This window comes from Hyperolius riggenbachi, chromosome 7, assembly GCF_040937935.1.
Source record: "Hyperolius riggenbachi isolate aHypRig1 chromosome 7, aHypRig1.pri, whole genome shotgun sequence".
In the NCBI taxonomy this organism is placed as follows: domain Eukaryota; kingdom Metazoa; phylum Chordata; class Amphibia; order Anura; family Hyperoliidae; genus Hyperolius; species Hyperolius riggenbachi.
Genome location: NC_090652.1, coordinates 153,469,821 through 153,493,903, shown reverse-complemented (window position 1 = coordinate 153,493,903; position 24,083 = coordinate 153,469,821). Strand labels below are relative to the sequence as shown.

The 24,083-nt window shown below is 42.7% G+C and overlaps 1 protein-coding gene across 1 annotated transcript in view; it reads left to right on the top strand.

The window, feature by feature from the left end:
* Positions 1-24,083, top strand: part of ABCC1 (ATP binding cassette subfamily C member 1 (ABCC1 blood group)) — a 303,768-nt gene that overhangs the window by 140,065 nt on the left and 139,620 nt on the right. Inside the window, 5 exon segments of the mRNA XM_068244766.1 lie at positions 1,356-1,517; positions 6,578-6,670; positions 16,688-16,891; positions 19,396-19,542; positions 23,661-23,748. Coding sequence (XP_068100867.1) covers positions 1,356-1,517; positions 6,578-6,670; positions 16,688-16,891; positions 19,396-19,542; positions 23,661-23,748 — 694 coding nt within the window.

The following is a 24,083-nucleotide window of genomic DNA, read 5'->3' as shown; positions in this document are numbered from 1 at the left end:
GGTGATTTCCTATCATACACAGAGGAACGCCATTTGTGGGCGCGCTTGCCAGGCTTTTACCTGACCATATGACGGTGAGCAGGGGAGAGATAGGCAATTGAGGGGAGCGTCTGTTTATGGCTGGTGGAGGTGGTCCCCTGCCCCCTACCCTCACAAGTGTAGTATATCTGTATACGTGTCGTGCACCACGGGGTGTTGAGATTGTATAAACAGTCTGCACTATCATTTGGTGTTTTGTCTTTATATTTGAGGTGTATCCACACTCAGGAGAAGACTACAGGAGTAGGAACAACCTGTTGTATGGACTGAGCGCAGCTAATCTTGAACTTTATCTGCAAACAGGAGTGGTAACTGTATATTAGCGCGCACCACCTTTTAGTGACTTTTTAGACTCCTAGCGCTGTGATACGGTGTATAACCCTCTCTGATTGCCTTCGGCGATCAAAGTAAGCAGGAAATCCCGTTCAGAACGGGATTTCCTGCCGGGCTTCCCCAGTCGCCATGGCGACGGGGCGGGATGACGTCATGGACGTCGTGAGACGTCAGAGGGAGTCCCGATCCACCCCTCAGCGCTGCCTGGCACTGATTGGCCAGGCTGCGCAAGGGGTCGGGGAGGGGGGGGGCTGCGCGACACAGCGGGTATCGGCGGCGAGCGGAAGTTACACGCAGCTAGCAAAGTGCTAGCTGCGTGTAACAAAAAAGAAATTGTGCAAATCGGCCCACCAGGGCCTGAGAACTCCTCCTGCGCGACATACCCAGAGCTCAGCTCGGGATTATCGCCCAGGAGGTTAAATGTCCTTTGGGGCTGCTTGTATCATCCATAAATGTGATTAGACTGTGCTCTTTACCTGTAAGGGAGGGAACACACTTGCAAGGCTGTTTTTCCCTGAGATTCCCGGTCTCCATTTGCTTTTGCGATCGCGGTTTCCGCAAACCCTTTTCCTTGATCTTTCCACAATTTTTTGTTTCCGGCAGCCTATATTGTAATTTGTGAATGCACATATCATGCGGGGAAAAGCGACAAGCTGTTAGATCTAAAAACGCATGTAAAATCACAAACCTGAACAAACAGTCATCAGCATTTGAGGCTATCTACTTTAATAGCCTTCGGAATAGTGAACGTTTTACAGTCTACGGCAAAAAGCGCACGGTTGCAGCTAAGGTGTTCCCTGCCTAGGTTTTTTTCACAGTCCAGAGTGGCATACAGATTTTGCAGATCTGTTGTAAATTTTGCATGCATGTTAGTGCTGACAAGGAACCTGCTGAAATGTGCCAGACTTAACTTGTTTTTTTGATTGTTTGTTTCTTTTGTTTAATCCACATAATGTAACTGGATATAAAACTTTACTTCTTAGGCCCTGGTCATCAGCAACTCTGCACGTCGTACATCCACTATTGGTGAAATTGTCAACCTTATGTCTGTAGATGCACAGAGATTTATGGACTTGGCAACCTATATAAATATGATTTGGTCTGCTCCACTTCAGGTTATTTTCGCCTTGTACCTCTTGTGGGAGGTGAGTGTTATTTTGTTTACATGCTGTATTGGTGCATTATAGTGCGCACTATAGTTTCATTGCTCCGGATGTTCTTAGTAACGTTACTAGAGGTGGTGCGCAGGGGGTTGCAGATGAGACACAGAGGCATGTTCCCTGCTCCATGACATGCCTCAGTGTTCTCAGCCCCCTGCACGTACTGTCACCCCTGAAACTGGCGACAAGCAGCTTGTCAGCAGCTAACAGGGGGAAGGGTTAAGGGCTCTGCCTCTGACACAGACCTGGAATCAAATCTTGGCTCTTCCTGTTAAGCCGTCACCTATTCTGTAAAGAGTCCATTGGCTAGACTCCCTGCTACGGCCTACTGGGTGTGCCCTAGCGGCTGCAACTTAAAGTGAACCTCCAGACTAAGCTGCTACTCAGCAGCACTGAAAAGGCTTGGTGTTTAACAGTTTCACAGCATCAGAACTTAGTTTTTCTTACCCAAGCCTCATTTGTAGCTGCACAGAAGCTAAGGTCCACCCCATCAAAGACATCTGCCCAGGCATTTTTCCCCTGATGGTGTGCAAAGCATGATTGGATTTTCAATGTTGTTGTTCTCCCTCTGCTGTTTTTACGCAAAATTAGGTTTTTTTTTATTTTGAATTTGAGATTTGAAGCCCAGCGTGCGCAGTTTGGAGGGTTTATCCGGTCACAGGACAGTTGGAAATGTCTCATGCTCCCTGTCACTTCTTTTCAACCAAAAGATGAAATCACAAACATTTGCCTGTTCTTTTAAAATGGGGTGGTTAAGAGATTATATTACCTATCTATTTGAATTAACATAACTAATGTTACTTAATGAGTGTTTTATTTAGGCCCCTTTAAGCACTTTGAGTCCGCCAGGAGAAAAGTGCAATATAAATTTTATTTATTTGCTTTGCAGGAGATGCACTCCTGAAAAACGCCCACTCTGTTGTTAGGAACGCCCCTTCTCCAGCTCTTATTGGGCAGCTCTGCCACTCCCACACCTTTTACCCACCTCCCTGCTCTGTGCTGAGACACACAGAACCAGAGCCTGCAGCGTTGTGAACCCAGGGCTCATGGCCATTTCTTCTTTGCTCTAAGAGATTACTTACAGCTTTTAAACCTACAACCAGAAAATACTTTGGTAGCAGAACAGGATTCAAACAGTTAAACAAAGCACTTTGCTCTGCACTGGAAAACCTCTTCAGATTATGATCCACATCTGAAGAGAAGATATTATCTTTTGTTTAGTGGCTGGATGGTGTAACTTGGCCGTTAAGTTACACCAGGCTCTACCTCTGACACGAGACCTGGGTTCAAATTTCTGCTCTTCATGTTCAGTAAGCCAGCACCTATTCAGTAAAAGACCTTGGTCAAGACTCCCTTACACTGCTACTGTCTAAAGAATGGGCCCTAGTGGCCGCAGCTCTTGTGCTTTGAGTCTGCCAGAAGAAAAGCGCAATATAAATGTTTGTTAGTTTGTGTACATTCCTGTGTTACAATCTTAAGCTTTCTGTGCCTCAAGCATGCACAAAGTTCAGAAGAGCTCACTTGAAGATTTTAATATATAATAAAAGCAGCTTGAATAAATTGCAAGGGCAGCTTTCAGAGCAGATAAACTGTACTTTGGGAACTTGTAATTTGTAAATGGACAATATTACTTGTGCACAAAAGGAAATATGGTAACTGTATGGGTAATAAAAAGTAGGAAAATACATTTTTATTGAATGTTATGTCAAAGTTTTATTCCACTTTAAGGATGGTCAATAAGATGCAAATCCTTTCATCTTGAAGCAGGATTGTGCAAATTTTCAGATGCAAATTTAGGCAGCTTGAAAATGGACCATTTGAGTCATACCAAGGTAGGATTTGATTGGTCCATTTTCAAGCTGCTTAAATAATCCTGTATCAACTTGGATATGTTTGGTCCTCGGAGGCTCTAGATCCCTCGGGTGAGATTGCAGTTTGCCATGACAACAGACTGCGATCTCACCATAGGGGTCGAGCTCCACATCGAGGACAGGAGGAGGAAGTGCAGCACAGGATCCCAGGGAGGTGAGTTGTATGCAGGAGCTGCTGCAGATCTCTCTGTGATATGATTTATTTCTGAATTTAGGGGTCTAAGGGCAAATTTAAAAAATTGTACCGCTTTTGGACACCAAAATCTAGAAAGAATCATACCGCCAGGGAGGTTAAAAAGTACCAGTTGCCTGGCAGTCCTGATTTTGTTGGCTGCAATATTGTCTGATCAGACACCTGAAAGAGGTATAATCTTGTCAGATTTTTGTTAGGAACGCCTGATCTGCATGTGCTTGTTCAGTGCTATGGCTAAAAGTATTAGAGGCAGAGGATCATCAGAGTTGCCAGGCAACTGGTATTGTTTAAAAGGAAATAAATATGTCTGCCTCCATACACCTCTTGCGTCAGATTCCCTTTACGGATTCTCTACTAGTTGTTGTGTCCTTTATTTATATATATATATATATATATATATATATATATATATATATATATATATATATATATATATATATATATATATATATATATTATTTTTTTTTATTGCACTGGTTTTGATATTTGAACTTTTGAACTTTGGTGTTGGGGTCTTGTTGCACGGTTGGAATATTTTATTTGATTTACTGGAACCTGACAATTTTTTTTAATACATTTCTAATGTGGTTTTAAACTGTGCATTTGGGATACTGGCTTTGTCTGGCAAATGGCACTTAAAGGGAACCTGAAACGAGAAGTATATGGAGGCTGCCTTATTTATTTCCCTTTAAACAATACTACTACTGCTGAGCTATTTGGCTGCAGAAGTGTGTGAATCACACACCTGAAGCAAGCAGGCAACTGATTTTTGTCAAATTTGACAAGAATGACAAAGGTCTGATCTACTGGATCAGGAGGATAGCCAGGCAACTTGCATTGCTTAAAAGGAAGTAAATGTGGCAGTCTCCATATCCCTCTCACTTTAGGTGTGCTTTACTAACGTGAATATCAACTGCAGTTCAGTGCCCAGACCTTTCTGGAGAAGTATGTGACTGAATAGATTTACTTTCTGACATTCAGACAGCATTTTCAGTTTGCCTGGATATCTATATTTTGAAGTGCTAAAAATGATTTGTTTATCCAGTGTCTTTTGGGAAACTTGTGTAAACATCAGTGTGTCTTTTTGCTTACAAAGTGTGTTCGCTTGCCAGTATTCTCCATTTGTAGTATCACACACAGATAAAGACTTCACATAAGCTTGACCAGCGCTGCGTAGTAAACAGTGTGTCACTCCCACCACCAACACCTAATGGAGAGTAGCTCACCAAGTTTGTTGGACCACAAATCACAATGGTCAGATGCGCATGTGGGGCATTCAAGGCTCCCCTCGCCTGAACGATCCGTTCCACCCTTGCAGCAGTCACCATATGCAGATTGAAACCCAATACTTGCACCTTAGCATAGTTTGAAAGCATAGAGTTTTTGCCACGGGGTCTCCCCCGTCTGGCCTCCCGGTCTGGCCAGCAAGTATCCTCAATCCCTCTGTGTGGAGACCCTCCAGCTTCCTCCTCTGGTCTGGTCTCTATACAAATGAGTGCTTTTCCAAGCAATAGCTGACAGCGGGGGGGGGGGGGGGTGGTGGTGGTTTATAAAGCATGCCAGCCACTGCAGCTCGCACTGCAACGGTTGAGAGACAGGTGGGCCCTCTCGGTTATGCGCCAGAAATTTAGGTCCGACTCTTGTATAAGTCATCTCCTATACTTTTATTTAGTGAGTCAAACCTTCATTTGTAGACTTATATACGGTATATCTATTGTTTTCGTGACAGCCTAGGCTTTCTTTGAGTAATGTTTCCTCTTCCCCCCCCCCCCCCTTTCTAATTTTCAGGTGCCACAATTATAAAAATATATTTACGGTGACCCTGACGCTTTAAACCATTTTTTTTTTATTATTTTTTATTACTTTTAGTGAATGATTGCTGATATAGAGCAGTCATTCACTTTTAAGTCTGTGCACGAGTGGTAATGATAGGAGCGTGCACAAGTGTGCGATGGCATGAAATGTAGGATGTGACTCTCAACTCCTGGAATCTTTAGGAGGGCGAATTTAGACATGAGTTACAGCTATGAATCTGAATTGGTTGAAGTATGTAAAAATGTGTTTATATGGTGTTTTTGTTTTTGTTTTTTTTCCTTTTAGTCTGGAAGAGTTACGGCCTCTCTCCAGGTTATTATTTCTGTCAGTTTCACTGTTTTGGCACCTGCAGAAACTATTGTTGAGATTCCTTCCATACCTCATGCTCGTCCTCTCTGCTCCCTCTCCAGAGATCAAAACAAGCGGTTTGCTCAGGGGCCTAGCAGTAAAGCAATGGTTACAAAGGTGTCAATTGAAACAATAAGGCCCTAAGCCCTGGAACGCAGTTGTGTCCACTTTTCAGCATATGTAACACTGATGTGTTTCTGAAAAGCGGACACAACTGCGTTAGTGGGCTCAGTGGGCTCAGGCCCTTAAAAACTTTTTTTTTTTTTTTAAGGCAACAGAAATTCTAGCTATATAATGTAGCTTTAGTCCCGAGTCATAAATGGTTCCCGTCCTCCTTCCCCCAGTAAGCTTTTTGACGAGCTGTCACCGACTGTAGTAATGGCAAGAAGTTTTGAGTCAGGATGAGCCAGTAAATGGTAAAACTTAGAACAAGCTAATAAGCCTTCTTCAGACTCCATTCCTTTATGCTTTCACTACTGGATAGCACGGTACAATACTCCTGCTACGTCTCAAGTAATGTGATACTGGTGGCAGAATTTGTGGACTCCATTCTTCAATAACCCTAGCATAGCTCTGAGATGGGGAGAATAAAAACACACAGCCTTGTTTAGTAAATATTTGCATGATTACCTGTACCGTCTAGCCATATTTCTTTCATTTGCAAGCTAAAACATTGGAAGCCAAATCTTTCAGGACAAATAACAGGTATGTTTGAATACAGCGAGGAAGATGAATGCAGGGGCAGACCTCTCATGCACATTGCACATCTCTAAAACTGATGTTTTGTACCAATAATTTGCTTTATTTTTCCCCCCTAGAACCTGGGCCCCTCTGTGTTGGCAGGAGTTGCTGTCATGATCCTTTTGGTACCAGTGAATGCTGTGATTGCAATGAAGACAAGGAAGTATCAGGTTAGTTACACATCATTTTTTTCATGTCTGCGATCCGTTCTTTTCACTGGATATCAGTGAAATCATAACTGTAGGAGTGGGACTGGCTGCAGCCCTTCCACATAATGGTGCTACATTAAAATGGCAAAAATTAGATCAGACATATGGTTTATTAAATGTAGACTACCAGGAAGCTTGCCAGACCAGATACAATAAACATTACATTTTCTTTGCACTCATGTTGAACTTGATTGCCATAGTTTGGAGTATAGTTATTGTAAAAACCTTTATTTTACCCACATATAGTTTCATGTGTTTTTCCTGCTTCACAGACCTTTTAGGAATAGATAAGGGAACTGCTAGTAGCAGTGTTTGTATGTATCGTATGGTTCTGTTTTCTCCATTTACTGAGTCTTCGGACAGTGACACAGCCAATGCAGTGTTTAAACAGACTTTATACTTGTTCAGCTGAGTAGAAGCAATACAAATGATGGTACAGAAGTGTGTACCCTTGTTTCCTAAAGTGAGAGGAATATGTAAGTTGCTACTGCTAACATTCTTCACAGTCAAATGTGTAATGAGAGAGTAGATAGGTCACAGGCCTCTTGCAGTATAGAATGGGAATTGATGTTGTCATTTAGCCATTCACCCAGGTGCTTGCAGGGCCCGGTGGGAGGGATTATGGACAGCCGATCCAAGCAGGGCTGTGGAGTCTGAGTCGAGGAGTCAGAGCAATTTTTGGGTACCTGGAGTCTGAGTTGGGAAAAATGCACAGACTCCGACTCCTAATGAATTTAAACTGCAATTAAAGTAGAACATATGATTAAAATGTTCTATTTCTCAGATAATAGTCATCATAAATAATTTATATAGAGAGTAATAGCTCTGCTTAGTCCACCAAAATGAAATAAACAAATCAAAAAATGGTTACTTGTGCTGCTTCAATAAAGCAGTCCCAGTATTTTCAAAGTCAGATATACATATCTGATTGTGACTGTATATATGATGTGTGCACGGGAATCTTTTATATAAACTAAATAACATCTATGCTGTAAGAATAAAGCCTGATGTGTAGCTGTGTCACTAATAGAGATGACGATGAGGATCAATGAGATGGAAATAATTCTGCGCTGATGCTGGTTTATGCAAATTTATGAGCTCCCTTTGCTCATGAAATAAAATAATGTGATAGGTTGTTAAAATTTGGTTTGATGACTACGAATTAAAGGGTACCTGAGACAGATGAAATTTGTGTTTTGTTTTTTTTATACATACCTGGGGCTTCCTGCAGCCCCCTTCAGGCTAATCAGTCTCTCACTGTCGTCCTCCTTGATCTTCTCCTATGAGTCCCGGTAACTCAGCCAGTCAGCGCAGTCCGGCCGCGTCCACAGCCAGGAGCACTCTGCATCTGCGCAATCTGCATGCGCACTACGCCCGACTGGCTCAAGTAACTGGACCCATAGCAGAAGTTTCAGGTGGCGGATGAGGACAGCGAGGGACTGATTAGCTTGAAGGGGGCTGGAGGAAGCCCCAGGTATGTATAAAACTTTAATTTCATCTGTCTCAGGTTTACTTTGTTACACAGTAGTACTATACTCTACATATTCACTCCCCACAGAGCTGCAGGGAATCCACTGAGAATATTGTGCACATTGAACACAGAGGTGTGGTCTATCACCCATAAATCTAGTTCAGATTGTGCATGAAGAATGTGTAATAGAGAAAGAATAGCCTCATTCTCCTGCAGAGTACCTGCACATCACTCTTGCATGTACCCACAGTTACATTGCCTAGGGACTGATAGACGTTCTTTGTTGCTGTCTGTACCTTCTGCAAGTACTCTTACCAAGGACTAGTTTTGGTCTGACTAATAGTATTAGAGGCAGAAGATCCGCCGGCTATCCAGATAACTGGTATTGTTTAAAAGGGAATAAATATGACAGCCTTCATATCCCTCTCACTTCAGTTGTCTTTTAAAATTCCTAAGTGTTGGCAGTTAAGAGATGCATTTCATGTTACATACTTTCAATCAACAAAATTGTAATATGCAAATTAGGAGTCTGTCAGTGGAATCCTAACCTGAGGAGCCGGAGTCGGTGGATTTTTGTACCGGCTCCACAGCCCTGGTTCCAAGAACAGATGGATTCAGTGGAAGTTGCAGAGGACTAGACCAACATGATTTCCAGCAGTGTTGCTTTGCACTCTGTAACCAATATCTTTGTGTCGCTCACCAAATAAATACAGTAAGCTTGTAAGGGTAGGTCAGGAGCTCGGTCAGGAGACTGACAGGTCTGATGGATTTTGGCTTTTTTCCCCCCAGTATTCGGGCAAGGGGCAGGAATTGCCTGATGCTGGATACGTATATTGCCAGTTGCTTGCACAACCAGCTGAATAGAATACTAAAGGCAGAAAATCTTTGCCAAACAGGAAAATATGCAATTTTACATGTCCTGATTTATTGTTCAAGTCAGTACATACTAAAACAACCTTGGAATTGATGGAAAACAAAACAGTTTCAGAATTTAACAAAAATTACAGATAAGAAAATCTCCAGGACTTGACCTGCATGGTAAATATTTTAGTTTTGCTTCTGAAATTGTTGCAGATGTCCCTCTTGGTCAAAGAGCCTCTGTGTAGATGGTTGAGAAATGCCAGATGTTTTTTTTTTTTTTTTTTTTCCCCTTTTAATTTTTGTTTTCGGAATGATTTTCAATGTGAATACATTGTAGATTTAGCCTAACTACTTTGCTTATGAAGGAAATCCAAAGGCTTGTATGAAATGTTTTCAATGGGATACTGTGGATACATGGAACACAAGTCCATGCACCTCACCTATTCTGTCCGTTTCATATTAGACTTCTCTAGCTCAATGGAGAAAAGGATTACCGTATCCCTCTGGGTAGAAGGACCGAGCTGACACATATTGGGGTATTTATGAACCCTTCACACTGAGTTTTACATTTAAAGGGAACCTAAACTGAGGATATGGATTTTTCCTTTTAAAATACTAGTTGCCTGCCTCTCCTGCTGATCCTGTGTCTCTAAGGGCCCGTTTCCACTAGGGCGGTTTCGCCGCGATTCTGCAGAGTTTCCCCGCACATCATTCGCACGGGGAAACTGCCATAGGGGATGACGGCGCTGCGGCGGAATCGCCTGCGGAAGCGATTCGCCCGGAACCCCCCGCAGATTTCGCCATGGAGGCTGCAAATCCCATAGCCGTGCATGGCATGGCTCATGGGATTCGCCTGCGATCCCGCCCACCGACTCAGTGCGGTGTGCGTCTGCGAGACGCACGCCGCACTAGTGGAGACGAGCCATAATACTTTTATCCACACCCCCTCAACAAGCATGTAGATCAGGTGCTCTGACTGAAGTCAGACTGGATTAGCTGCATGCTTGTTTCAGGTCTGTGATTCAACCACTACTGCAGTGAAAGAGACCAGCAGGACTGCAAGGCAACTGGTATGGTTTAAAAGGAAACCTCCATATCCCTCTCAGTTTAGGTTCCCTTTAAACAGAGCGGTACAATCAAGATGACTGGCTTTTATTTTACCTAAAATTATGTCTTTTGTAGTACTGGAAAGTGTTCAAACCCTTTTGGCCATTGTTACAATGCATTTTTGGTTCATTCTTCCTTCCTATGCACTTTAAGCTTGTGTTTGCACTTTAACCCTGGAGGACAATGGGATATGAGGTCTCTAAGGTACAGCCCTTGGTATGCATGCTATAATTGTAAATTGCAATTTCTTGACATGTCTTGAGGTATTTCAAGTCGGTAACTTGCCTCACTAGTCAGTAATTTTACTTTTCAGTGTGGTAATAGGTTTAGTGTATTGGCATTTTGCAAGGTGATCAGTAAAAGCAGCTGTTTTCTGCATTACCAAATGTAGTAATGCTTAGTTAATAATTTATTATTAACTCCATTCACTGAGTACTGTATATGTAAACTTTTGATTCAATTGAACTATAATTTTTAGGTTTTTAAATATAATTTTAAGTAGTCAATAAAAAAAGTGAAATAATCTGTAAACATTGGCAACAATTACTTGTGCTCTGCACAAACTAGATGCCTTAAAGAGACTCTGTAACAACAAAAACCTCCCCTGGGGGGTACTCACCTCGGGTGGGGGAATCCTCCGGATCCTAATGAGGCTTCCCACGCCGTCCTCTGTCCCACGGGGGTCTCGCCGCAGCCCTCCGAACAGCCGGCGACTGTGCCGACTGTCAGTTCAATATTTACCTTTGCTGGCTCCAGCGGGGGCGCTGTGGCGACTTTCGGCACGGAAATAGACGGAAATACCCGATCTCCGTCGGGTCCGCTCTACTGCGCAGGCGCCGGAAACTTGCGCCTGCGCAGTAGAGCAGACCCGACGGCGATCGGGTATTTCCGCCTACTTCGGCGCCGAGAGGCATCAGAGCGCCTGCGCAGGAGCCAGGAAGGTAAATATTGCATCACCGCTGCACGGAGGGCTACAGCGAGACCCCCGAGGGACGCATGACGGCGTGGGAAGCCTCATTAGGATCCTGAGGCTTCCCCCACCCGAGGTGAGTACCCCCCCAGGGGCCGTTTTGTCGTTACAGTTCCTCTTTAAAGGGAACCCGAGGTCAGAGGGATATGGAGACTGTCAAATTTGTATTCCTTGTAAACAATGCCAGCCCTACTGATCTTCTGACATAAGTAGTATCTGAGTCAAAACCCCGGAACATGCATATGGCTAATCCAGTAAAACCTGAATCTGAGTACCTGATCTGCTGCATGCTTGTGCAGGGTCTATGGCTTAAAGTACTAACCTTCCCGCGGCCACAAGGAGGGTTTTTTTTTACTTTTTTTTTTTACTTCTTTTTTTTTTTATAGCATGTAGTGAGCCTAGCGCTAGCTACATGCTTCCCCCCTCCCTGCGGCCCCCCCCCCCGTGCTGTCTGATCGGCGCAGGCACGCTTGCCCATAAGGAAATCCCGTTATAAATGGGATTTCCTTGAGGGCTTCCCCCGTTGCCATGGTGACGAACTGAGTGATGTCACAGGGAGTCCCAATCCACCCCATAGCACAGCCTGGCGGCGATTGGCCAGGCTGTGCAAGGGGTATGCGGGGGCAGGCCCTGTATCGTGGCGGATCGGCGGCTAGCGGTGGCGATCGGACCAAACGCGCAGCTAGCAAAGTGCTAGCTGCGTGTTTGAAAAAAAAAATTATGCAAATTGGCCCAGCAGGGCCTGAGAAATCCTCCGCGGCGGCTCACCCCGTGTCCAGCACGGGGTTACCGCTAAGGAGGTTAAAGACACAAGATCAGTATACTGCCAGGCAACTGGTATTGTTGGAAATAAATATGGCAGCCTCCATATCCCTCTCACCTCGGGTTCCCTTTAAATTCTATTGTAACTGGTTAGTTTGTTAGTGTACCATTTGTTAAGGGTTTGTAAAGTGAACAATTCACACAAACTAAATGTAAACTTCTGACTTCAAATGTTTGTTTATGTGATAGTACTGCAAGACCACTAGTTTAGGAACTTGTTTAGGCTACGTGTTAAAAGTTGTGCCATTTGTTTCGCTGTTGCCTGGATAGAGTACTGAAAATAAAACGACAATAAATGTCCCTTGGAAAGCTGTGTACACACACCAGGTTTTTGTCATTCGAAAAGATTGTCTGGAATAGGTTCTTGCTAAAAAAAATATACTGTGATATACAGGTGTGCTCTGGTGTTTATGATCCATCATATTGATCACAATCAAAGATAGTATAGATAGATAGTATAACAGTATTTATGTTCCTGCAATAGAGCACTTGACACATTCATCCTTCATTCTTCCTGGTCTATCGACAAAACAGGTTCTTTGACATAGTTGACCAGCGTGTTTGTATAATGATCAAGCCTACGCTGTCGCCCAAAGCAATCGCTATCTATCTGGGCATGGTAAATCAGTAAATATTGGTGTAGCGGAAGGGTTTGGAGGAAGGATGTTCAAAAAATACTACACTTCAAGGGAACCTTAACTGGGAGGGGGGGGGGGAGGGAGAGCGAGCGAGCGAGAGCGAGTTTACCTTACCTAGGGCTCCTACTGGCCCTTTGCAGAAATCCTGTGCCCACGCTGGGACAAATCGATCCTCTGGTTCCCCGCAGCAAGCTAGTTTTTGTTTATGGCCAGTTGGTGGCCAGTGCACCTTCTTGGACCTTGCCACACGTGTCCTCATTCACGCCCCCATCGCCGGGAGCATGAAGGCCGTGCAGACGCAGTGGGCCGCTGACTGACTAGTCTCTTGAATCAAAACTGACTCACTGTGGGGGAACCGGAGGATCGATGTGTCCTGGCTGTCCAGGATGTCTGCAAATTTTTGCAGTTTGACAAACTAACCGATCAAAGTGCATCTTGGCTTCTTTTGGTCTATTTTTCAGGCTGCAAATGTTTACATTGAAAATATGCATAATTACATATCAAATAATCTCAGAATGATTTGCTCCTTGAGCATCCCTTTTAGTTGCATGTTACTGACCTTATGTTCCAGTCTACTTTTCTGTTCTGAGGGCTGGTGCACACCAAAAACCGCTAGCAGACCCGCAAAATGCTAGCAGGTTTTGAAACGCTTATTCTTATTTTTCTGTAGCGTTTCAGCTAGCATTTTGCGGTTTTGTGTAGCGGTTTTGGTGTAGTAGATTTTATGTATTGTTACAGTAAAGCTGTTACTGAACAGCTACTGTAACAAAAAACGCCTGGCAAACCGCTCTGAAGTGCCGTTTTTCAGAGCGGTTTGCGTTTTTCCTATACTTAACATTGAGGCACAGTGTTCTCCCCAGAAATATTTTCCAGCCGGGTGGCATGGAAAAGTAGCCGGGTGGTGAAGTAAGGTCACGATGCTTGCTACTGGGTTGTCTGGCGATCAGCAAAGAGCTGGAAAATCCCCTGAAAAGCAGTCCAGTGTGAATGGGGCCTTAGTGCCATAGCCCCAACATCACATATATGACTGTGACAATGACCAGACATCATTCACCACGCATGCTATGTACATGACTCCTGCTGCTGTACACACACTAGGAGCTGGAGAACAGTGCCGACTAAAGCTGATCACACAGGCAGACACCAGGGGTGGTGAGAACCCCAGAGGGGAATTTAGCAAAAACAAGGCTAACTTAATTTGTGAGCATACAAGTTAGATTTTCTTTATAATGCTTAGTACATACAATGCAATTTTCATTCAGATTGGTGTTCAAATTGATTATTTCCGACAGGTCTGATCTGATTTTTGATTGTTTTTCTGATCGATTTTGTATAGAAGTGATCAGAACGAGTGGAAATCAGATTAGACCTGTCGGAAATAATCAAATTGACTGTTAATCTGACAGAAAATTGCATCGTTGTGTACTAAGCATAACAGCTGAGACAAGACAGCTAAACTAAACATTTAGCCATTCATGTGCAGATTGCGAAAGCTGGATGTTGCAACGATATAACTGAACAATCAGAGAAAGACATTTGGTAGTTTGTGATTAAGTGCAGGGACAGCAGTGTTATGTGTATGTAGTGAGACAGGAGCCAGAGTGAATGCCAAGTACCAGGCTCCTCTTGCAGCTGGCTGTAAAATGCTTATTTATCATGACATCTTTTGCAGTGTTTAATGGGGTATATTCCGAATGTGTTGTGAATTCTTAATGCTTGAACTAATTTAGAGTAAATAAACTTTTTGATGTGTTAATGAGTCCACGCTTTAAAGCTTATTTGATGAATGAAAGGGGGATAGGGGGCCTTGTACTTCTGCACTGATAAGGAGAGGAGGAGGGACGCTTCTGCCCACTGCAGTGGCCGGGGAGATAAATGATTTACCAGAAGGAATTCAAGACCTTTCTGCTCCTTCTGTGTACGGCCGCTCACCAGCTCCTTCATAGTTCCCGCAGTTCCGGCTCATCTGCGCTGTGCTCAGTTCTTGTGCTTTCCCCGCCCCTCCACCACGCTGATAGGAAAGAGGGGAGGAGGAGAGGGGGGAGGCTGCAAACTGCTCTGACAGAGCGCTGCTGTGTTAATGTGAACATCAAAAAGTTTCAGCCTTGCAAAAGGCTATGTAAATAATCCGGGTGGTCAAATGAATCACCTGGGCGGCTAAATGATTCACCCGGGCGGCGCGCCCACTTGAAATGCTCTGGGGAGATCACTGAGGCATAAACGCATTCGCAATCCAAAATCTGCAGCAGCCCGGGAGTATGGGTTTCTGCAAAACGCCTCCCGCTCTGGTGTGCACCAGCCCATTGAAATACATTACCCTAGCGGATCCGCACCCGCAAGCGGATCGCAAACTGCAGCCGAACCGCTCTGGTGTGCACTAGGCCTAAGTGATTAGTATATTCTCGAATATAAACTTATCAGAGTTTAAACCAAGGTGCTTAATTTTACCTTCAGACACCTAGTATACCAAAGTACACCTAGTATAAACCTAGGTTAGAAACTCATTCCGCTACTTTTAACAACATCTCTTTATCATTTCTCTGGTGGTTTAGTGGGCCCCTTCCCTCCCCCATGTACAGTAGCATTCCCTGGTGTCTAGTGGTACCCCCCCCCCCCCCTCCCCAATACAATGTTCTCTGATGGTTAATGGTTCCTCCTCCCTTGCCCCAGCAGCATACCTGTTTTCCAGTGGTTCGTCCTTCCCCATACACCATACTGGGTGTCTAGTGGTGTCCCCCCCACCCCCATATATTAATGCTTGTTATGGATACACTCTCCTAGCTCATATCCATCCCTCAAATAGTAATGCTGGATTGCTGCACCACCAGTGGTGTTACATTACACTCAAAACATACATACAAAAGAAGGTTGAGTGCGCTGCCCACATGTTTGTTCAATTCTTATCACCCTAAAAGGAAATCGGTCCTCTTTAGAATGTTCTCCTTAGACCATACATGACCAGTTTCTTCCTGTTGTCTTCAAATCCAGTTTTCCTTAAAATCAAACAAAACATGGTGAAGACTTATGGAGGCAGTCCAATGCCCAGTGTACCCACCAGTGATTATTGGGTTACCTGCCTTCACCTTTTGCAAAGAGCCTAACACACACTCCAAAAATGGCTAGAATGCTTACCCTTTATGATTGCTGCCTCTACTCACAGACAGCAACTGCGTATTATCACCACCTGGACTTTCTGCTCACAACCACCTCCCACTCAGCGTCCACTGTCGATATCCTTAAATCAATTCCGAGAGATTATTGCACAACACACCACTGTCTGTATTTAGCATACACGTGTGGCCAGATCAACATTAACATGTGCAGCATCCGCCTCTATCAAACGATACAGATACAGGTATCTACTTAGACACTGCTGTCTACACAGCTGTATGAGTACTGGCATATCCACATCCATGCTTCTCCTTCATCCTGTCTATGCATGCCGCTGCACCACACTCCAGACTTCCACAAAAGCTGCTCCCTTCTCTCCTTCCCAGACAACTCCAGGTTAATGCCTGCTGGTCTCCAACAAACCTTGCAGCAGCAGCAAGTACACCCAGTTTTATCTGGGGACTCAATACAAGATGCTCAATTTTGAGGGAATACATGGCTATCTCCCCCATATGTTGCCTGTTGTCTAGTGGTCCCTCACTTATGCAGAATCACTCGGTGTCCCCTCTGCCTCATACGTTGCCTGGTGTCTAGTGGTCCCCCCTCCCTCCCCCATACAGCATCACCAGCCCCCCCTTATGACATTAACTGGTGTCTAGTTGCCCCCCCTTCCTCTCACATGCATCGTACCTGCGGGCTTCTCTGTCTCCCATAGCATGTTTCCCTAGTGTGTAATGGCTGACTTCTCTCCCCCGTGTCCCCTTGCAGAGTGTATTGGCAGTGGAAAAGCATCTTGCCCAATCCCGGCTTCTAGTGTTCATTTATTAACACTAAAGTAGTGTTTACCGCAAAACACTAGAGGCTGAAACCTAACCGAAAGACAGGAAGTGTTTTTTTTTTTATTTTGTTTGTGTTTTTTTTTTAATGGTTATCAGACCCTTCTAGAGGTAGTGTAACCTGTTACCGTAGACACTTCTAACTCATATATTGTTTTCTAGGTTGTCCAAATGAAGTGCAAAGACAACAGAATTAAGCTGATGAATGAGATATTAAATGGCATCAAAGTACTGAAGCTCTATGCCTGGGAGCTAGCCTTCAAGGAAAAAGTGCTAGGAATCCGACAGGAGGAGCTGAAAGTGCTGAAGAAATCTGCTTACTTGTCTGCAGTGGGCACATTTACTTGGGTCTGCGCACCTTTTCTGGTATGCATCACACTGTATAATGTGTTTTTAAATTTCATGAATCTAAGTACACAAAGTCATCACGGCTTTTTACGATGGTGTGTGCAGACAGTGGAGTTTATAAGTCGCATGATCATACATGCTGCTCTCATGTTGGCAGTGCCAGGGTGATTTGTTAGCAAAATGTTATAGCTTGTATATGATGCTGTCATTGCATATAAATAAATTACCATTTGCAAATTACAGTTTTTTTTTTTTTTTGTCCTATGGTAAAAAATCCTGGGAAAACAAGCCTGAAGTGTTATCTCTGAGATAAACAATTTATAATCCTAATCCAGAATAGGACTTTTCTGGGGTCCTATGGTCTTATTGTGATTTAACCACTTCACATCTAGTCCTTGTTTCGCTCTTGTCGATCAGAGCCGTTTTCATGTTTTAGCTATGTCCCAGTTTAATCAGCAATAACTTTATCCCTACTTATGACCCCCAAATCATGTATCCTCTTTTTTTTTTTCAATAAAAACTATACTGTCATTGGGCGGTATCCGACACGCACGCACGCACGCACACACACACACACACACACACACACACTTACACACACACATATTTTGGAAACAATCCTTCACTCACCCCACCCATCAGAAGCCACTCCAGCATGCGCCACGTCATCCCTCTTTTTTCCCTCCTTAGTAACAGATGTTTCTAGCCTGCAGGCTAGTGTCAGATCTATACAGCATCGGCCCTAAACTATTTCCCATGGGATCTAGTCCTAATTACCCCCCGGGCTACAGTATTCTATAGTGTGTACATAGCCATAGTGGGTTTTTTTTAAAGGTAGCTTCTGGCATTGTTAACCTGAGGTTGGTTAATTGGCAAACACTTACTAAGCACTTAAAAAATATGTTTTAAAGAGAAACTCCGACCAAAAATTTAACTTTATCCCAATCAGTAGCTGATACCGCCTTTTACAAGAGAAATCTATTCCGTTTCACAAACAGACCATCAGGGGGCGCTGTATGACTGATATTGTGGTGAAACCCCTCCCACAAGTAACCCCTCCCACAAGAAAAGTTCGAGCTTTTGTGGGAAATGGCTGTTTACAGCTGTTTCCAACTGCCAAAAACCATGCAGCAGCTACATCACCTGCCAACAGTAAAATGTTCACTGGAGTTCCTCTTTAAGCATTTGAAGGCATTTTGGAAAGCTGGTAAAGCAAGTCTTCCTACATTTTGGAAAAACAGACCTGTAACATTTTTGCAGATGTTTGACCAAGAACTGAGAAAGCTTTTCAAATGCCTGATATTGGTATGCATAGATTTTTTCCCCCCAAATGCCTGACTAACACCTCTATGGTGGCTTCATCCTCTTGGCAGGTAGTAACTACTTCACAGCTCTACCATCCATGTGAACCAGCCCTTTATCACCATTTCTGTCTGTAGGTTGACTATGAAACCAAGGTGAAGTATTCTGTTAATACAGCACACCTCCATAAACCTGACATTTGGTTTGTTTGCATATGTGAGGAGCTAGCAATCTTTTAATACGATTCCTACAGGTTTTAGGTAAATTGGTAGAAATGTGTTGCCTACAGCAGTGTAATGCTCTTTCTGTGCAGCTTTATTCATAGCATACCAGATAATCCTTTTCACAGACCTTCTCTTTTTATGGTGGATAGGAGGCTCAGAACGGTGAACTCCCCACAAAGCTAGAAATAACAGTCACTGCTCTGGTGAAGCAAATATATTATGCCCACGTTAGGATAAAATATGTATTGTTCCATTTACAGGTATTTATAAATGGAACATCGTAAATGGAAAATACACTTGGGCTGGGTTCATGTTTACTTTAGTTGTGAGATGAGGGAAGACAGGCGGAACACCGCAGATGGGAGGACAGGAATGTGTTTAAATGTGGACCTACGGCCTGCAGCATGTTCATGTACAGCTTGCATGTGTTGTGATTCAGAGTGATACTTGGCCAATCAAATGAAATCCTGTTATGTGTGCTTGCAGTCACCAGTACACCCCTCTCTGATGCTCTCTATGCTAATAGCAGTACTTCACATGAGTGAATGTTATGTTACTGTACTATATAGGAAGTCTAGCACCAGCAGTAAAAAGACAGCTCTGCTTGTCTGAATGGATTCCACATATTGCCAAGTGCATTTCTTTTTGTTCTCTTTTATAGTTCCTGCATGCTTTGTAGCAATGTAGACATGACACTCCCATTCAGTGTGTTAACAGTGGCAGTAAAGCCTACTTTTCATTGACTGTATGCGATGCAATGCATGGATAACATGCGGTACAACGTTTACTTTCCGTTACGTTGCTGCTTTTCCAGGGAATACCACGCAATGCCCACTATGGCCGTAGCCTTTTCGTTGTGTTTTCTAATTTAAATAAATTCTCTTTAATAAAAAAAACTTCATTGTGTTTGAATTCTTAAAAATGGATTATCCGGTTACATGCATTATTACTGTTACATGCAAAATGCTCTTACTGTGTTTACTCCTTAACTTCTAGGTTGCTTTGAGCACATTTGCCGTGTATGTCCTCAGTAACAAGAACAATGTTCTAGATGCCGAGAAGGCGTTTGTTTCCTTGGCATTATTTAACATCCTGAGGTTTCCATTGAATATGCTACCTATGGTCATCAGCAGCATGGTTCAGGTAAGATGATTAAACCAAAACTCTTAAGCAGTAAATTCCAAACTATATATAAAAAAAAAAGTTTTAGCATTTGCCTGATGACCAGTCTGACAACCCTGCTAGTTTTTCTGTGCTTAGAACTATAAGTGAGATTTTTTTTTTCCTTGGTGTATTTTTACTCACTGGAATGCATTATAAAACTGAAGTCCATTGTTGTTTGTGGCAGGGCACTTGAGTGTTCCTACAAACTGCTGAACATAGCGTTTCAAAGATGTTTTCCATTTAGTATAATAAAAGGCTCCAAGGATGCTTTTGCGAAACAGACTGTATGATTTAGTTGTGGTTTATAGATGTTTTTAGGTGCTCTACGTACTCCTGCTTCAGGAAGCTAAGTTCTTACTTCTGTGTTTTCTTTTAGAACTGTGAAAGGGTGAAAAAAGGCCATATTTGCCAATGTAATGAAAGCTTCTGCGTCACTTAGTTGTCTCATCTTAGTTTGTACACAAGAGCCAACATGAAGTCCTGATAGACAAACCATTAGCTTTACAATTTATTTTCTTGTAGAAAACACAATAAATAAATGCTAACAATCATAAAAGCAACAAAAATGACTAGGATCATAACTAATTTTGTTTGTTATATATGCATCAAATATACAGTATATGTGTGTAAATAATTTTTAAAAAGTCAGTGGCGTAGCAATAGTGGTTGCAGAGGTAGCATCACATCAGGGCCCTTGGGTCAGAGGGGCCCTCCCTCAAGCACAATATTATCTCTCTATTGGCCCTGTGTTGGTAATAATCACTTCTATAGATGCTTTAAATAGTAGTAATCCTTAACAAACTGTTTCCCATCCCATATTTGCACCTCTGACACTGTTGTAGTCCTTGGCAGGTTTTGGTGCACCGTTACAATTGTTATGTATATATTGCTGGGGGGGGGGGGGGCATGTAAAATTGCACCAGGGCCCATAGCTCCTTAGCTACGCCACTAAATACAGTATATATTTAATATGTACGTGTCATGTTATAGAAGCGCACAAGTCTGCTACAGAATATAGCATTCTTAGAAGGTAAAAATGTCAAGACACAAAATGAGTCTTCATAAAAAAAGTTCAGTAAGTCACACAGCAATAGTAGTGTTTCAAAAACAACTGTTTGTTCATCAATCAGGAAATCAATAATAATGATTGCAGACTGGCTTATATGTACACAGGCTTAGGCAGGGAACACTTCTGCACACCAAGTGTGTTTTTATGCAGAAAAAGTGCACGTTTTTTTCACAGCAGCTAATGTAATTGATAGAGAAAACTGACAAAATGTGCAGAATTATCATGCAGAATGTCAAGTGTTTTTTTTTTTTTTCGTTTTTTTTTTTTTTCTGCGCGCAAAAAAACACATTAAGTGTGGACTAGCCTATTGATTATCGTGAGTTCTCAGTTTTCCTGTGAATAAAACATGCATAAAAACAGTTAAGTGTGTTCCCTGTATTAATGCTGATTTTCTTCAAAATAGCTTGTTGTTTACCATTCTGTGTGTTTACCTTGACAAAGGGGACCCCTCGGGGCCCAAAAAGAATCGTTGGTTATGGAATGGAATTGTGTCTTGTTTTTTTTAATAAAACAGCAGACTTGGTCTACATTTGAGTGTGCGGACCTTCTGAATTCATAATTTTGTCTTTTCTGGGTTTAACGCAAGACCATGCGTGTTTGTCTACTGATGAGTAATAAATAAAGCTCTTATTACGACCCATCCTTTCCATGGCTTCTACATCATTTTCCTCATAAATGGCAGACCCAAAAATTAGAAAACTGAAAGCTATGGCTTTTATGTGTACCAAGAAAAAGGGACATCGGGGAACATTTATCAAGAGTGTCAGAGACCGGTCTGCACAGATTTCTAAAAAACCTACCAATATTTTGTCTCAGACAGCTTAAGAAATCATTAAATAGTGCAGTTTTCTTGTTAAACTGTTCTTAAATAGGAGGCGTTAGGAAGGTTTCTCAGACAGTTCAGAGTGTGAGCGAAATTGTTGTTGCTGAGGTAACCAGTACATCTGCTATATTGCTAAAGAAAAGAGAAGTTGTAATAGCATAAATACATAGCTCCTATCTGTCCCTCTTTTGGAGGAACAGTCCCTCTTTGGGAACCCAGTCTCTCGCTCTTCCTCATTTCTCGATCTTTCAGGACAGATATACAAATCAACAGATGTAAATATATCGATTTTTTTTTCTACAGAAAAATGTGTTTAATTGACTCTCTAATCTTTATCCCCATCCTTTAAATGTATATCTTGTTTTCAAGTGTTAATATGAAGGAACATTTAGTAGGATAGAAAGGAGCAGTGTGGTTTGAATTATAAAATAAAGCATCTTTCTTATGAAGTCTTTATGGTATGGGTGACCTGGGTTGTGATTAGCAGTGTGGCAGGGGCATGGCTTAAGTGTCCCTCTTCCTAATTTCAAAGTTGGGAGGTATCTAAATATATTCCTGCTCCTGAAGATTGCCTGCAACTCCCACAGCGGTAGAAGTGAGCAGTCTCCAACCCGTCAGTTGGAGACTGCTAATGGGGCTCCAGCGCTGGAATGCAGGTACCGTGAGGAGAACAGGAAGGGCTCTATAGGACCCAGATCCTTCCCTCTCCTTATGTATTTTTTTTTTTCTTTTAGCTTCAGACTTATTTTAAAGTAACCCAGAGCTGAAGAAACTATAAAAATTGATACTTACCCGCTGCTTCCTCCAGCAGCGTAAACACATGGGAGTCTCTCGTAGTCCTTCCATGGTCTGCCGTTTTTAGCCCTGGTAACTGGCTCAGTCGCATCAGTGCGGGTCTACTGCGCATGCGTGGCAGGTCAGTGCATGCGCAGAAGACACACTGGACGCCACTGAGACAGTTACCGGGGCTGAGCATGTGTTTATGCTGCTAGAGGAAGCAGTAGGTAAGTATTTATTTTTGTAGCTTCTTCAGCTCTGTTACACTTTTTAAAAAGAAAAAACTGTTGGTAATTCTTTGATAAATCTGGCCCACAGTTACTCAGAATCATGTGATTTGGAAATGCTGAAAGGAATTCTTTTCATCTAAGGAATATTGCAAGGATTAAACACCTAATTCCTTCAGAGGATCTTCCAACCCTAGTTCATGCCTTCGTCACATCAAGGTTAGACTACTGCAACGCCCTCTACACAGGCCTGCATAAGAAAGACTTATGCTGCCTGCAATTAGTACAAAATGCCGCCGCAAGGCTGTTAACGAGCCAACCCTGCCATTGCCACATAACACCAACCCTGTGCTCACTCCACTGGCTACCAATAAAATGGAGAATTCTGTTTAAGATTGGCTTACTGACATTCAAATCCTTGCACAATCTGGGCCCTGGATACCTGAAGGACTTGTTGCAACTGCATCACACCTCCCACAATCTTAGATCACAAGGACATAACACCATGATCACCCCCAGTGTCAACCTCAAAACCTTTGGACACAGAGCCTTTTGTCATGCTTCCCCTACACTTTGGAACTCCCTGCCACACCCAATCAGGACAGCTCCATCCCTGGAAGCATTTAAGTCTAAACTGAAAACCTACCTCTTCAGTCTAGCATTTATGAACATCTGACTATCTCCTCTGTAACACAACCCAGCCTGCAACCCTGTATTAATCTGATACACAAGTATGCGCTTTGAGTCCTATGGGAGAAAAGCGCTTTACAAATGTTATTGTATTATTGTAATTCTACTGGTTTATGTAACGTGCAATTTATGACTAGGACTGCTTTAATGGAAATATGAGACTGTTCTGAAGACGCTGCAGTTGACATTCAGACATGGGAAGTCAGGGGCAGGCATAGTGCAAACAAAGACGTACAAAACGATTTGAACAGCGTAGTCAGTGGTCCTAAATCTGTTACCCCTAATAGGATTCCTTAGGTAACCCCTATGCCTAAGTGAAATATTTAAATGGAAGAACAGACTTGAAAAATAGATCTCAGGTATTATAGCCTATGATTTGTATATGCATCGGTTTTCTTTTTACATTTTTATTTTTTTGTTTGGAGAGACTGGGAATTCAGTTGTAAACAATAAAAGTGCTAAATTGTGTTCTGTGTTAAACATGTGTTTGATCCATTATACCTATTTACAGGCAAGTGTATCATTGAAGCGCTTGAAAGTATTTTTGTCCCATGAGGAACTGGAACCAGACAGCATAGTCCGAGAACCCCAGAAAAATGGTAAGTACCCTTTATGGTGCGAACATGTGTCAAGCTGATCAATAGCAAAACTTCTGAATAGCTTTGTTTTCCTTTTTTAGGGAGCAGGATAGATAGTTATGTGAACTTTTATAGTATATAGTAACCATATGGGGAAATAAAAGCTTAAAATGTATTCTAGAAACTGATATAACTTTAGGGATCCTGAGTTTTGAACATAAACCAGAACCCTGTAGTAGCTATGAAAACAAACCTTTTTTTAAATTGCATTTATCCCACCAAAAACAATTCTATACTAAAAAAGATGTGTGGGGAACAGGACTAGAGAAAATGGGAAATAAACTGCATAATTTTAT